The 13,525-nt window shown below is 42.2% G+C and overlaps 1 protein-coding gene across 1 annotated transcript; it reads left to right on the plus strand.

Moving 5' to 3' along the window:
- Nucleotides 1–1,048: 1,048 nt before the first annotated feature.
- Nucleotides 1,049–2,086, plus strand: Lrrc30 (leucine rich repeat containing 30). The gene has a single exon (XM_027942889.2). It carries the CDS (start codon nt 1,053–1,055, stop codon nt 1,953–1,955), a length of 903 nt encoding a protein of 300 aa, XP_027798690.1. The 5' UTR covers nt 1,049–1,052; the 3' UTR covers nt 1,956–2,086.
- Nucleotides 2,087–13,525: the final 11,439 nt, after the last annotated feature.

Consider the following 13,525-nt stretch of genomic DNA (forward strand, 5'->3'; position numbering starts at 1 on the left):
CTGAGGCACTGGGAGTTAGGATTTCAACATGACACATTTGCAGTGGGGTGATGTATCCCAGCCCATAACACCAACAATTGAGTTGAGGTATAAGTTAACTTTTTCTAGGAGAGAGAAAGATGTAGCCAGGTAGAATTCACATATCCTTCTGGGACAATGGGCACCTATGATTACTAAGGCTTTAAATGCCCGTTAAGCATTTAGAATTTAGAATTATCCTGCAAAACTCACAGAGGCCCCTGGGAAACAGAAGAACCAGGCTGAAACAGGAGTTGGAGGTCTAGACCCTTCTTTACACCCTCCTCATTAAATCACCTCTGACAAGTTGTAGTGTAAAATCCTCTTGCTCCTGAGGTTCCAAGTGTCTGGGCTGCTTTTGTTACTTTCCCACAAATACACGGTTCTTCAGCATTTGCAGTGGGGATGATGACACCATCTGATGATCTTTAGCTTTGGACACTCAGCTGTGTCACTAGACCTAACTTGGTCACACTTTTGAGTTGTCCAGGGTGAGTTCCCACAACCCTGCAGACTGCTATTGGCATGGATGGCTTTGTTTTTTTCAGTTTCACTTCTTTTTTAGAAATGGGCTTGTTATTCACCTTGCTCAACTGTGATACTCAAGAAAAGCTGAGAGGGTAAAGTTATATGCAGCCACCCTGTGACCTGTTTGCACATACCAGGTCAATAAAACTCAGGCAGAGTGACAGTGACAGCTGCCTTGTGGCATTCAGAGGGAACTGAGTAGTTCTGTTTGGAAGCCTCAGGGACAAGTATATCATTACAGCCTGCCTGCTCAGACAGAAACTGTGTAAAACCCACCCTTGGGGACAGGCACAGCTCTCCGGGAGCCACCCAGGAACCAGTCTTGGACACAAGCAAAGTCTCACCGGGACTCTCCTGTCAGTTCTCTCCACATTGCGACCTCCTGGTCACAAGTCTGCTGTCACCATACGGCCCCTGCCTGCAGCAGTCTGGCTTTTTGCAACTGGGGCAGGACAAACTCTCAACCCTGAAGGTGGCAGAGAAGAGAGAGGGGCACGGAAGACACTATGGGGGCGAGGCAGTCAAGGGCCAACCCCAAGGACAAGGACCCCAAGAAGATGCTCCTGGGGAGGAGACAGAGGTTTTCTTCATGGGATGATACCCTACTCTTGGGAAAGGACCCGCGGTCCCTGTTGAAGCGGGGTATGCGCCACGTCAGCTTCAGCTTGGTCACCAAAGGGATGACGGACATCCCAGATTTTCTGTGGGGCTTGTCCGAGGTCCAGAAACTCAATCTGTCTCATAACCAGCTCCGGGTTCTCCCTCCCGAGGTGGGGAAACTGACCCACATCGTGGTCCTCAATTTGTGTGGCAATCGCCTGAAGAGTCTGCCCAGAGAAATCAGCCTCCTCCAGAGCCTCAAAGTCCTGTTTGTCAACATGAACTGCCTGACCGAGGTGCCGGCTGAGCTGAGCCTGTGCAGAAGCCTGGAAGTGCTGAGTTTGTCGCACAACTGCCTGTCCCAGCTTCCCGCCAGCTTCTCTGACCTCTCCAGATTGAAGAAGCTGAACCTCAGCAACAACTACTTTGCGCATATCCCCATCTGTGTGTTCTCGCTGAAGGAGCTGGACTTCTTGCATGTGGGCTCAAATCGCTTGGAAAACATCGCCGAGAGCATCCAGTGCCTGGCCAGCCTGCAGATCTTCATTGCCGAGAGCAATAACATCCACTCCTTCCCGAGGTCACTTTGCCTAATCGCGAGCCTAGAGCTGCTGAACCTAAACAACAATGACATCCAGACCCTCCCGGAGGAGCTCTACCTGCTGAACAGGTTGGCAAGGATTGCCTGGAATCCCATGGACAAAGGGCTCCACATTTCCCACAACCCTTTATCCAAGCCCCTGCCGGAGCTGGTGGAGGGAGGCCTGGAGATGCTCTTCAGCTACCTGAAGGACAAAAAACACAGCTGACTGGGCACCAAAGGCGAGACTCGGAGCCAGCTCATCTGGATTCTGTCAACTGGGGTACTCCTCTAGTCTAAGCTGCCTTCTCCAACTGTTGGTATTTATCAATGCTTTTGTTACTGTTTGCTGTATTGCTGTCGAGCATCCATCCATGGGAGGGGTTCACAGTAACCTCCAGGATGTTATGTCCATCTCCTTCTAAACAAAAAATTGAAGCAGGCTTTTGGTTTTCACTAAGGAGAACCAATTGATCTAGTTCTTCTAAGGAGCAATGAGATTCAGCCCTAGGTAGAGTGAATAACAGATCGGGATTTGATGTAATTCAAAAGTCAAAATATTTACTAAGTATGCACTGTGTGTCCAGTATGAAGCAATGGTAATCATTCGGTTTCAGATGGTTTCTACCCTTGTATTGGCCACCTGCGACCAGGTGGCAAGAAGCAAGACAAATTCTATGTCAGTCTCTGAGCATGACTTGGGACCAAAGGGCAAGGGGGAGCTGGGCTCCACGTTGTCAAGGACCAAAACAGGCAGAGCCTTCCCTTCAAGTGCTGGGGAAACAGTCATAGGAATTTTTCCTTTAAAACATGCCTAAAAGGTAGTAATTAAAACTGCTCGTGTTTGTGTCTGGAGGTGAGTAACAGGGGTGGCATGATGACTTTCAGATAATAAAACGGAACTGATTTCAGTGTGTAGTTTCAACCTTCTTTCCCATCCCTTTCCCACCATCAATCCTCTCTCTGCATGGCTTTGCTAAAGATACTAGCCCGTAATCAAATCACCCCATTATAATTCCACTTTTCTTCCTTCCTGGATTTGCCTTCTCAGAGATAAGCTAATCAGTGTGTGTGTGTGTGTGTGTGTGTGTGTGTGTGTGTATAGAGGTGGGGGCACTGGCCAAAAGAGGCAGGGAAATAAGTACCCTTTTAAAATGCAAAAAAGGAGAATATTTGCTACTTGGATTTTACATGTGGACATTTACAAAATGAATTTATTGACATTTAAAAGATCTTTTGGACAAAAGTCTCTGTAAAAACATTAAACTTACTTTGTTTTTTATTTTCAAAGTACACAGCTTAAGTAAGTAGTTCAACGCAGATATCAGGCAAGCAATGGCAGGGTTCGTGCACCCAGAGTCATTGGATCTTACTGCCACACAGCAGCCAAGGCCCCTAAGACATTAGTATTCATTTAGGGTTAAAAAAAATTTAGAATGAAAAGGTAGCATTGAAGAAGATACAGAATCTTCAGCTCCCAAAGAGCCAATTGCTCTGTTCTTTTTTTTTTTTTTCCACATTAGTCTGCAGAATATACCGAACAACAAAAAATAGGAAGACTTAGGATTTGGGGTTGCAGCCAAAACTTGGATAACTTCATCTTAATACTTTTAGTTTAATCCAATTAAACTTACATTTATCAGCACTTTCCCCCATCTGGACCCTGGCCTGGGAACCCGAGAGGAATAACGTCCTGTTCCTTCTCCCAAGGAGCTCGAGGTCAGTGAAGGAGACAGGTCCACATGGGTTTCTTTCATGTGTGGCAAAGTTTGATCCCTGCTAAAGAGAGGACCAACGGGGTGAGGCTACAATGATACACTGTGTAGTGCAGCTTAGCCCAAGTGCCAAAATCTCACTAAGCAAAGAACACCATTGGGATGAATCAGTCAAACCCTTCATTCACAGCAGCCAACTAACCCTAGTTCCTCCCCTTCCTCCTCTTGCCCCATTTGGAAAAAATAGCCAAGGGCAGGGATAATGAGTAGTTAGGCAATTGTAGTGTTCAGCTGCCTTCTCACTTTTTCTAAGAGCTGTTCAAAGGGGGTCCAAATAACTTATTCATAGGAGCAAGTGCTCTCTCCCAACAGACCCCAAAGTCAATTATCCTATCTATAAAAGAAAGAAGCCAATTCCTGCTGTTATCATCAGATACCATAGTTCCATTTGCACATTTGTGCACGAGCTCCTCGGTTGAACCGTTGCAAAGAGACTTCACCGACATCACTTGCAGGCAGCTAAAGAAGTCTCTTCTAAAATTCCCCCCTCCAGCAGCAGCTGGAGACCTGCAGATCCCTGCCAGGCACACACAGGCACACTCCAAAATCCTCACCCACGTTCGCCGGTTGGAGCCAAGACTATTTAAAAACATCAGTGAAATTCTTACTTGACCTCCTGACTCAGTGGGAAATTAGAGGGCGAGGCTTCTCCTGCAGAACTGGACAGGTCACTTACTGAGCTCTCGCTGAAGCACATGCAGCTGTCAGACAGACTCTGGCATGTGCCAAGGTCATGCCCGTTAGTGTGTGCTGCTGTGGAACCACTTGGGCTCACGCTGAATCTCCATGACCTTGCTATGGGCAGAGACGCAGGCGAGGATGGCAGTGCCACACTGTTCCTGCTGAGCAGTCATTTTATTTCCTCTCTGAGCCTTCTCAGTCACTTGATCCCATGGTAACTCTACTCCAGGGAAAGAATGTGACCATATTTTGAAGGTGACCCAAGAGCTTATTATACTTTTAGTAAGAAAAAAAAATAGTATCAATTTGGTTGCCAGCTACCATTGGTGCCTTTCAAAAAAATATAATAGCAGGGTTTTCCTTTGTTAACACTCAGCATTGAGGAAATCATTAAAGTTTAGTAGTTGCCTGTTGTGCTTCAGATATTGATTCTTTGTGAATGCTTCCTATTATTGATAAATGGAAGTGCTGAGCAAAACACTGGTTAACATGCCTAGTTATTCAGAACACTAATGTGGAGGGAATGGGACATGACCTTCAGTGTCTTCGCTGTCACATTGTACAGTCTGTTGACCGCCTGTGAAGGGCTCCTTGCTTACCTATTGTACTTCTAATAAAGACACATTCGAGTAACTTCCAGGTGTTTCCAAAGCGTCGGCTATCAAAGCACTGAGGAGGACTGCATCGGCTGCACAGCATATTTATTCAAAGAATACAAGCTAATTGAGTGCTTGATGTGAGGAGCTCGCTGCTCCCGTTCCCGATGATGTTGGGGTTTTCATGTCACTCAGCTCTCAGCATGGAACGATGCCAGGGTGTGTTCAGAAATACCTTTCAAAGCCGTTGCAGCTTATAAGCACACAATTAAGAAAAACTCGAGGTTTCTAAGAAGGGAAGAAGACTATGAAAAGACACATCTGTTGAAGGAATAATACTGCTAAATGCATAATACTGCTGCATATTAGAAAGAAAGATGTAGTCATTGCTTGGCGTATTGACTTAGTAAATGGCTTATAGAAGCAATGTACTCCATTCTCTGGCTTTGGGGGATAGACTGCCTTTCTGTGGTAACCAAAGACAGAGTGACATCAGGACCGTGCACCTGGATTTCACGATGAAGTCATGCTTGTGCTGGAAAAGAGATAAAGGAGGAAATGCTGTTGCTATTTGTATGGGTACATTCCAAGACCCCCTTTTCTTTTGGCCATGAATTATTACATTTTGAAAGTTCATCTCATATGCCCCAGAACACCTACTGCTATACATTTTGGTAGCAAGCATTGAAAACAAAGAAAGGTTGAAGGACCCTGGGCTCAGTCATTCAAGTATCAGCAGTTTTCTGAGATTACCAGGCAAGTGAGGCCTGCAGGCGGACCGGGCGCTAACTTTAGTCATATCCATAGATTCTAGAGAGTCCCCTCTTTGAATGGATTCATTGAAATCCTCATACAGATAGTAAAAAAATTACAACATCGGTTCAGGAAATGATCTAAACTAGAAATAAAAAAGCAGAAATTCAGGCAGCTGTGTTTGAGCCAATATGAAGATACTAAATGATGCCATCTCTACCATGTGAGTGTCCAGGGCTCTCCACCTTCTCATTCCACGAATTATTTCCAGGACTCTGTAAAATATTCTTGAGCATTACAAGACCCTAGTATAGATTTAATATGCAACTAAGTCCAAGGACTATCCATGCGATTTCTAAATTACTATTAACTCGGGACACCAAAATAAAAGTCTTTCATGTCGTTTAAGGAAAAATAAAATTCAGAGGAATATGAAAGCTGTCATATGCACTAACAGGAACAATCTTGACCTTACAGAGAACAGTGTAAAAGAACTTCCTACAGTGTTCTTTTTAAGTTACCCATCAAGTTATACATTGAATCCAAAGCAGAACTAATTTAAAAAAAAAAGCATAGTAATAAAAAGGGGATGCAAAGTGGGCACATAATGAATCTGCAAGAGCTTGGGCATCATTAGACCAGCATAACGGAAAGCTATTAGCATGAAGCTTGCTATGCAGATTTTTTTTAGTAGTGTCATAGGAGTCTATTTGCAAAGAGAGAGCTTATTTCCTACTACTTCCAAACTCACTCCTTATTTCAGCACAGGACAGAAAATAAAAGGCACACTGAAGCAGTTATCAAATTATTGCCTGATATATGTGAGAGAAACATTCATGATGAACAGTGCAAGATCATCAGCTTTTTTTTTTTTTTTTTTTGCTAGGGACTAAACCCAGAGCATCGTGCATGCCAGGCAAGCACTCTACCGCTGAGCTGCAGCCCCAGCCCAGAGCTTTGGCTTTGATGTTGAGAGTTAGAGCTGATGACCAGATATCACATAATCACTCACATTCTTTGGTCTTCAGTAATTTGAGCTCTTCAGAAATCAGTGTGCCAGACATTCTCCCTTAGGGAAGTCTCTGTTCTCTCTCGATCTCCTGATTGCCATGCCCACCATCCTATGTATGCACACAAGTGGATGGTGGGAAAAGCTCTGGAATGAGACAAGCATGTCAATCGCTCAGCACTTACTGAGCATCTGTGTGTCCTGAGACCATGTAGGCTCTGAGGACATGAGGATGCAATAAGCTACTGTCCTAGATGCCCCAGAGTCCATGAGCAGAGAAGACATGCTCACTAAACAGGACTGAAGAGATGGGTAAACAAGTAGAAAGGCATTTGGGTGAGACTATAGGATGGCAGAAGTATGGAGTGACTGATTGGTGGAGGTGCACACAATGCCACATGACAGTTCGGACCCAACACTTCCTTTGTTTTGCTTTATCTTGATGGAAAATCCATCAATCCCATTGTCCCAGAGAAGTCCATTTTATAACACCTCTGTGGCATGTGCCTGTTTTCTATCAGAATCTAAGATGTTGAGCAGGCACTTGGTGGGAGAGGGGGCATATTATGATCTCTGGTGACACCATGAGTCCTGAGCCTTTCCTCTGCTCCAATGCAGGCTGGGGCCTGTCACTAGAGTTCTGAAAGGACACAGGTTGGCAGTGGTCCTCACCTCTGCCCATCAGAATCCTGTGGAATTTCAAAGAAAGCAGCCCTGGCCCTCAGTTGGAAAGATTCTGAAATAGTCGATCTGGGTGAGACCCAAACGTCTCACTTTAATAAAGCTTTGTAGGTAGTAATTGTGCTGTTCTCTCTGGGTGGAGAATTGCTGAGGTAGGCCCTTACCAAAACAGTCAGCTGTGGGTCTGATCAGCCAACGGGGCCATGAGCCTGGCTATTGAAAGAGGGCAAGGAAAGGTGGGAGGACCCTGAAACTGGTCAGCAGATTGGAGCCCCATGGGGGCCCTGTGATTAGATTCATCTGGGCAGCTGTGAAAAATTTAGAGGCCCAACTCCCTTGATATGCTCTCAGATTCAGTGGGTCAAGGGTACCTCCTGGCATGTGCAGTTGGAACAAGCCCTCCAGGTGTTTCCGGTCACAAGGGAGGACAGAGAAAGCCTGGCCTAGCCGAGTGTGGGCCACTGGAGACTGCAAAGCTCTGGTCCTAGATTCTGCTGCCTCTGGGTGCTGCTGAGATTCCTGTGCATCTCTGCCCCTGGAGACCTGAGCTCCTAGATGACCGTTATTTTGGCATCTAGTATAGAGCAGATATTCAAGACCAAGGGAGGGAAGGAGTGAATGAGAAAGTGAACCCCAGGCACTGAGCACTCCACCTCTCTGGGCCTCTGTTTTCTACAAAGTGAGGTCCTTGTATTCACCTTAAAATGAACTTAACTTTAAACTCTTTTCGGCTCCGAAATTCTATGACTGTATTTTTTTTTTAACTTTGTCTTCTTCTTATTTAATGCCTCAGTAAATAGATACCTGAGCTTATAATTATTGTGATTATTCAAGTGAAGCAAAAAACATTGTGGTGATGGGTTGTGATCTGCAGGAGTGCTTTAATGTCTCCTTACAGCACCAGAAAAAATACAATTTTAATTTTGGTTGACATTCAAAAATATTAAATGAGGTAGGCTTGTATTGAAGGTGAATCAAGGAGTCTGCAGACTTACAAATTGTCTGGATTCTATCTCTAATTTTCTTATTGGGTTGGAGTCTCAGAGGGGGAAAAAGTCTATTTGACTTTGTTGTTTGATTGATTAAAAAATTCTCTGGTTTATGTTTCTAAAACAGATGAAATTCTGGAGCTGGGGTTGTGGCTCAGTGGTAGAGCACTTGCCTGGTATGTGAGAGGCACTGGGTTCATTTTATTTAATAAATAAATGAAATAAAAATATTGTGTCCATTTACTAGATGTGATGGGAGGGGAGGGGAGGGGAAGGGGAGATAGGAAGGGCAGCAGAATAAAATAGACATTATGATTGCTGTATGTATATAGGTGACTGTATGACCAATATGATTCTGCAACCTGTACAATCAAAAAATGAGAAATTATACCCCATTTGATTCAAATGTAGGAAATGTCAAGATCATTGTACTGTCATGTGTAACTAATAAAAAAATTTTTTAAAGGAGATAAAATTCCTAATAATCTGTTTTCCTTTGAAAATAAAAAAAACCCCAAAAGCATCTTGTTTTATTTGGTTAAATAATATGTTGTGGGAACTTAGAGTTGAAATCTTTGCTCTTAAAAAAAAAACAGCATAGTGTATTTCAAAGTTGAGAAATGTTACTGGGAAATTCACACCACCTACAAAGTGCTTCCCCATCTACATGCACATACATTTTCAAGAGTAGCTTCTGAAAATAGATACTTATGGAGCTGAAAAATAACTTTTCCTTCGGTTATTTTTTTTAATAATATCATTTGTCTCTCCACCTTCATTTGTAAAGCTACAAATTAATGTTATCTACATTATACAAATAAAAAATTAAAGATTTTAGTTTTTTTTCTAACTAACCTCAGTTATCTGAGGGCACATTACAGTTGGGTTTGACAAGCATTCTTGAATAATCTTGTTGCCATAAGTACTTTGAAAATTTAAAGTCCATTTCCTACTAGCACTGGACTCAGCCAATGTATAAGAGAAGGTTAAGGATTTTTATTTTGGAAATTACAGAAATAGAACAAAGAATCCATCCCAGAAGCATGATAAAATATTCCTTATATTTTAATTCTTTACACTATCTTATTATCATGATTAAAATTCTATCATACATAATCAAGAAATTTGTTTCATCCCCCAGAAATGGATGCAACATGTTTCCTACAGAAAATTTTAATTGTTCACTTGACCGTGAAGTGTGATATGTTGGTTAAATTGATTTGTAAATGAACTTGCCAGGCTCTTGTCAATGAATCTGCCACAACAAATACCATCTTAGCTGGCTTTCTGCTAAGTTGAAAAAGGAAAGTAACTCCATTATGGATTGATCAGAATGAGCGGGTTCATTTCTTTTATGCCACATGGGATTGGTTCCTTCCCAGTTGTTGCCTATTACATAAAGGCTGAGAATGAATTTGACAAAACCTCATAGAACATGTGCAGTAAAGAGCTGAGGAAGCAGATCTGCTCAGTGGGTGTTGAGAACCTGCATATTCCATAAAAAGGCCTAGAACTTGGTAAACTCTTGGGCATTTACTTCTAAGTCCTCGGAATATCCTGCCTGATAATAGTGTCTTTGTTTTCCTGGGGTTTTGAGCCACCACACAGAGTATATCTTCATGGTGGCATTTATGGTAGACCCTTGGGCAACATGGTATGGGTCTGATCTCTAGAGAGGCTAAAAACTGAAGAACTAAAGTAGCCATGTAGGGGCTCCATGACTGATCCATGCCATGCCTCCACGTGTGGATAAAAACCCTGGACATCAAGACTCAGGTGATCTTTCCTGGAATAAATAACTCATATATTTTTAAATTGTATGTCATTCTGAATAGTGTGATGAAACCTCATGCCAACCTGCTAGAGGGGTATAAATTACCCCCTTATCCAGCGTATCCACACTGTATATGCTACCCACCCATTAGTCATTTAGTAGCCATTCTGGTTATCAGATACACTGTTCTGAATCTGATAAAGACCACATTCACATAACTTTTATTTTAGTATGTTTTTATAGTAGTTCCATTCTATTGTAAGTTGTTGTTAATCTCTTAGTGTACCTAATTTATAGATTAAACTTCATCAAAGGTATGTTTTTATTAAAAAAAAAAAAAAGAAGGGTGAATAGGATTTGCTACCATCTGCCATTTCAGGTATCTACCAGGGGTCTTCAGATGTAAATAAAAAGAAAGAATAGGACTGGGAGAGGTAGGTGCTGTAGGATGATCAGGAAAGTTCCTGAGACCTGTAGGCAGCAAGGAGGATAGCCATGTAGATATTTCAGGGTAAAATAACTCATACAGAAGAGAGATCAAGTGGAAAGGGAACAGTGTGCCTAACATGTCCATGGAACAACAGTGAAGCCAGTGTGGCTGAAGGCAGTGAATGCAGAGGAGAGTTGCAAGGTCACTTTGATATTGGGAATGGCTCTCTAGGCCTTTGGAAGGACTTTGCTCTGAGTGAAGTGGGAAACTATCAGAGGTTTGAAACAGAGAAGAAAACTACACTCTGCCTTAAATTTACAGGAGTTACTTGTACAGCTGAGTTGAGCAAAGGCAGTAGGGGCAAGAGTGACAGCAGAGAGACTAGTGCAGTCTATTTATTGCTATACTTCTGGTGACCGATGATGGTAACTTGCACCAGTGTGGAAGTGGTAGAAGTGGAGGTCCAGGGAGGGAGATATTTTTGAAAATAGGACCAGCAGAATTGTTGAAGGACTAGACATGAAGGTGGAGAGAGAACCGGAGTAACTTCAGTGGGCTCCTCATGAACCATCCGAGGGCTAAAGTTTTCATTTATTGAGAGGAAGAGTTTAGGAGAGAAGGTCAGGAGTTGGCTTTTCAACATGCCTTTTTTGAAATGATCAATAGGCTTTCAAATGGGTCTGCTGTGTGGGTACTTGGATGAAGAATCTCAAGTGCAGAGAAGAGTTCTAGATTGGAAATCAGACTTGGAAAAATATACTGGCAAAACCTACAGGAAGAAGATAGAAAATAGGAATATCCATTGTAAATGGTTTTGATTTAAAAATGGTAACTTTTTTTCTTTATGTTATGGTAAAGTGCTGCGTTCAGTTATCTGAAAAACTCTCATAGGGTGTAGTTTTTCCAAATACTGCTAAATGAGATATTATTAAATCTAGATCTCACACCTGTGTTTGTAAAAACCCTTGAAATTATTGGTTGATGGGAAGAGAGGCATTCTCTAATCTGGGAAATCTGAGATAGGAGGAACAAGTGTTCTAAGTGGACTCTTAGACCCTGTCTGCCTTCTCCTCCCTACTCTCCTAATTGGCAGCAGTTTAAATCAGCCATCAAGCACAGATCCATATTGGTGTTACACAAGTCTCAGTTCACTGGACAGGTGTCAATCCATCTCCCTGCCCTCTTTGCCTTTCTCCATTTTTAATTTGTTTCAATTTGAAGAAACATCATTAAGTTTTCCAGCTTCCATGGCTAGAACTAGAGCAATGGGTAGCCAAACCAACGCTCACCTTCGATTTCCTCTGGGAACTTGGAGCAGGAAAATTTCCCATCAATCTGTCAATCAAATAAGTACACTTTAGAATGAGAAATTTGATAGATATATTTTAGGAGTGGGTCCTGAGCCTTCTCCTACCTACACACTGCTGAGATCTCACTGCAACGTGGGTGCTTCTCTTGGCTCTTCTACTTATCTGAATTACTACTAATGTCATTCCAATTTATGCAAAAACAAATACAACCTCACTAAATGTCATCTTTTATTTTGGCTTCCTCCCAATTCTCTCCACAGGCATGAGAACCATGAAGTTATGCACAAAGAGGAGGTTTGGTACCATAGGTACTATCAGTGAGGGGCCTGGAAACTGTCCCCTGACCTGTGATCTGTTTGTACACAATTCACTGAGCCAGGGAAGGGCGGGGGGACTTCCTTTCTGGTATCAATGACAGGATGTGATCCATTGTTTCTTTTTGTTGTTATTTTGTTTCATTTCTGCACAGGATATTTGAACCAAAGAAAAAGTTCATGTCTGTGTGCTTATTTTTTTTTTTCACATCTGGGTCAAATAGTCTGATTGTGGTTTATATCTTGCTAATAAAAGGTCTTTGAACCCACTGTGCACTCCTAGTGTAAATGGCAGAGACAGCCACAGAATTTTACCTTCTCACTGGGAAATTATTTTCTCTCTGTGTGTTTTGATGGTGACAGGCTTTCTTCCAACTTGCAGTTCTTCCTCCTTGGGGGAATAGAAATGTAAGGAATAATTTCTGATTTGATATTTCCTGTTCTACTCACGTACCACTGCAGTTTAAAGACTATCTACCAAACTAGCTAACAACCCACTTTCAAAACTATACTTTGGGAAAACAGGAGGCCAAGGGGAAGAGAAGAAAAAGTCTCTTCAAAGAATACATTTGAGGATATACGTGAAATATTTGGAAGAAGAGATGATTTGCTAATTCTACTGGGCACATAACATTGTATAAAGCTACATTGATGTGATCTGGGTAAGATAATTCTTAAGCTAAAATTCTATCATTATGCTGTATAAAGCAGTGTCATTGTAAGCGAAGATGTTTGCCTATCACACATAATTCAAAATAGTCTTGTTCATCACTAATTCTGGAAAAGAATGATGAGTACTTGTTTACTGGCTAAAATGACATAGCCATGGGAAAGCGATGTAAACATACTCCAGAATTCACAGATTTATCAGCGTCCAAATAAAAATTCTCAAATTTTTTTTAAACTCAGGGAATTAACATGATTTTGAATTTTGTGCCAAAATGAGACATTATTAATAATGTTATCATAGTACTTTAAATCTGTAAATCTCAAATTTTTAGGTGATAGAATGATGATGCAGAGGAGTGAATATGAATCAGTTTGAAATCAAAGGTAATAAAAATGGCACATGGTACTCTGTTCAAGGGATGGCCAAACACATTTTGGTCTTCTTGGTATAACCAGGTTAAATCCCATCCAATAGTTACAGACTCTAGAACCAAAAGGAAACAAAAACTAAGATTTGCCTAACCTAAACTTCTCTCCCACACATTGTCTGCAAATATCTGGGCTCAAACACACAGGAATAAAGGACTGTCCAGTGCAAATAGTCAAGTCCATTGATTTCCTTCATCTTGCTCCATTTAATATGGTCTTCCTCCTGTGTTCTCCATCGGAGTAAAAAGAACGTTCATCACCCAGAAACCCCAGCTTCCCTGGATCCCCTCACCTAACCCACCTCCCAGTCCTGAGATTCTACCTCGCAAACCTTCTCTCCATCTCTTCTACTGTCCTTCCATCCCAGCCCACATGCTGTCCCATTCTGG

Source organism: Marmota flaviventris, chromosome 16, assembly GCF_047511675.1.
Source record: "Marmota flaviventris isolate mMarFla1 chromosome 16, mMarFla1.hap1, whole genome shotgun sequence".
Lineage (NCBI taxonomy): Eukaryota > Metazoa > Chordata > Mammalia > Rodentia > Sciuridae > Marmota > Marmota flaviventris.

Bases quoted from the DNA above. Each gene is read 5' to 3' on its own strand.
- Lrrc30 (XM_027942889.2), top strand. From the start codon at position 1,053: ATGGGGGCGAGGCAGTCAAGGGCCAACCCCAAGGACAAGGACCCCAAG.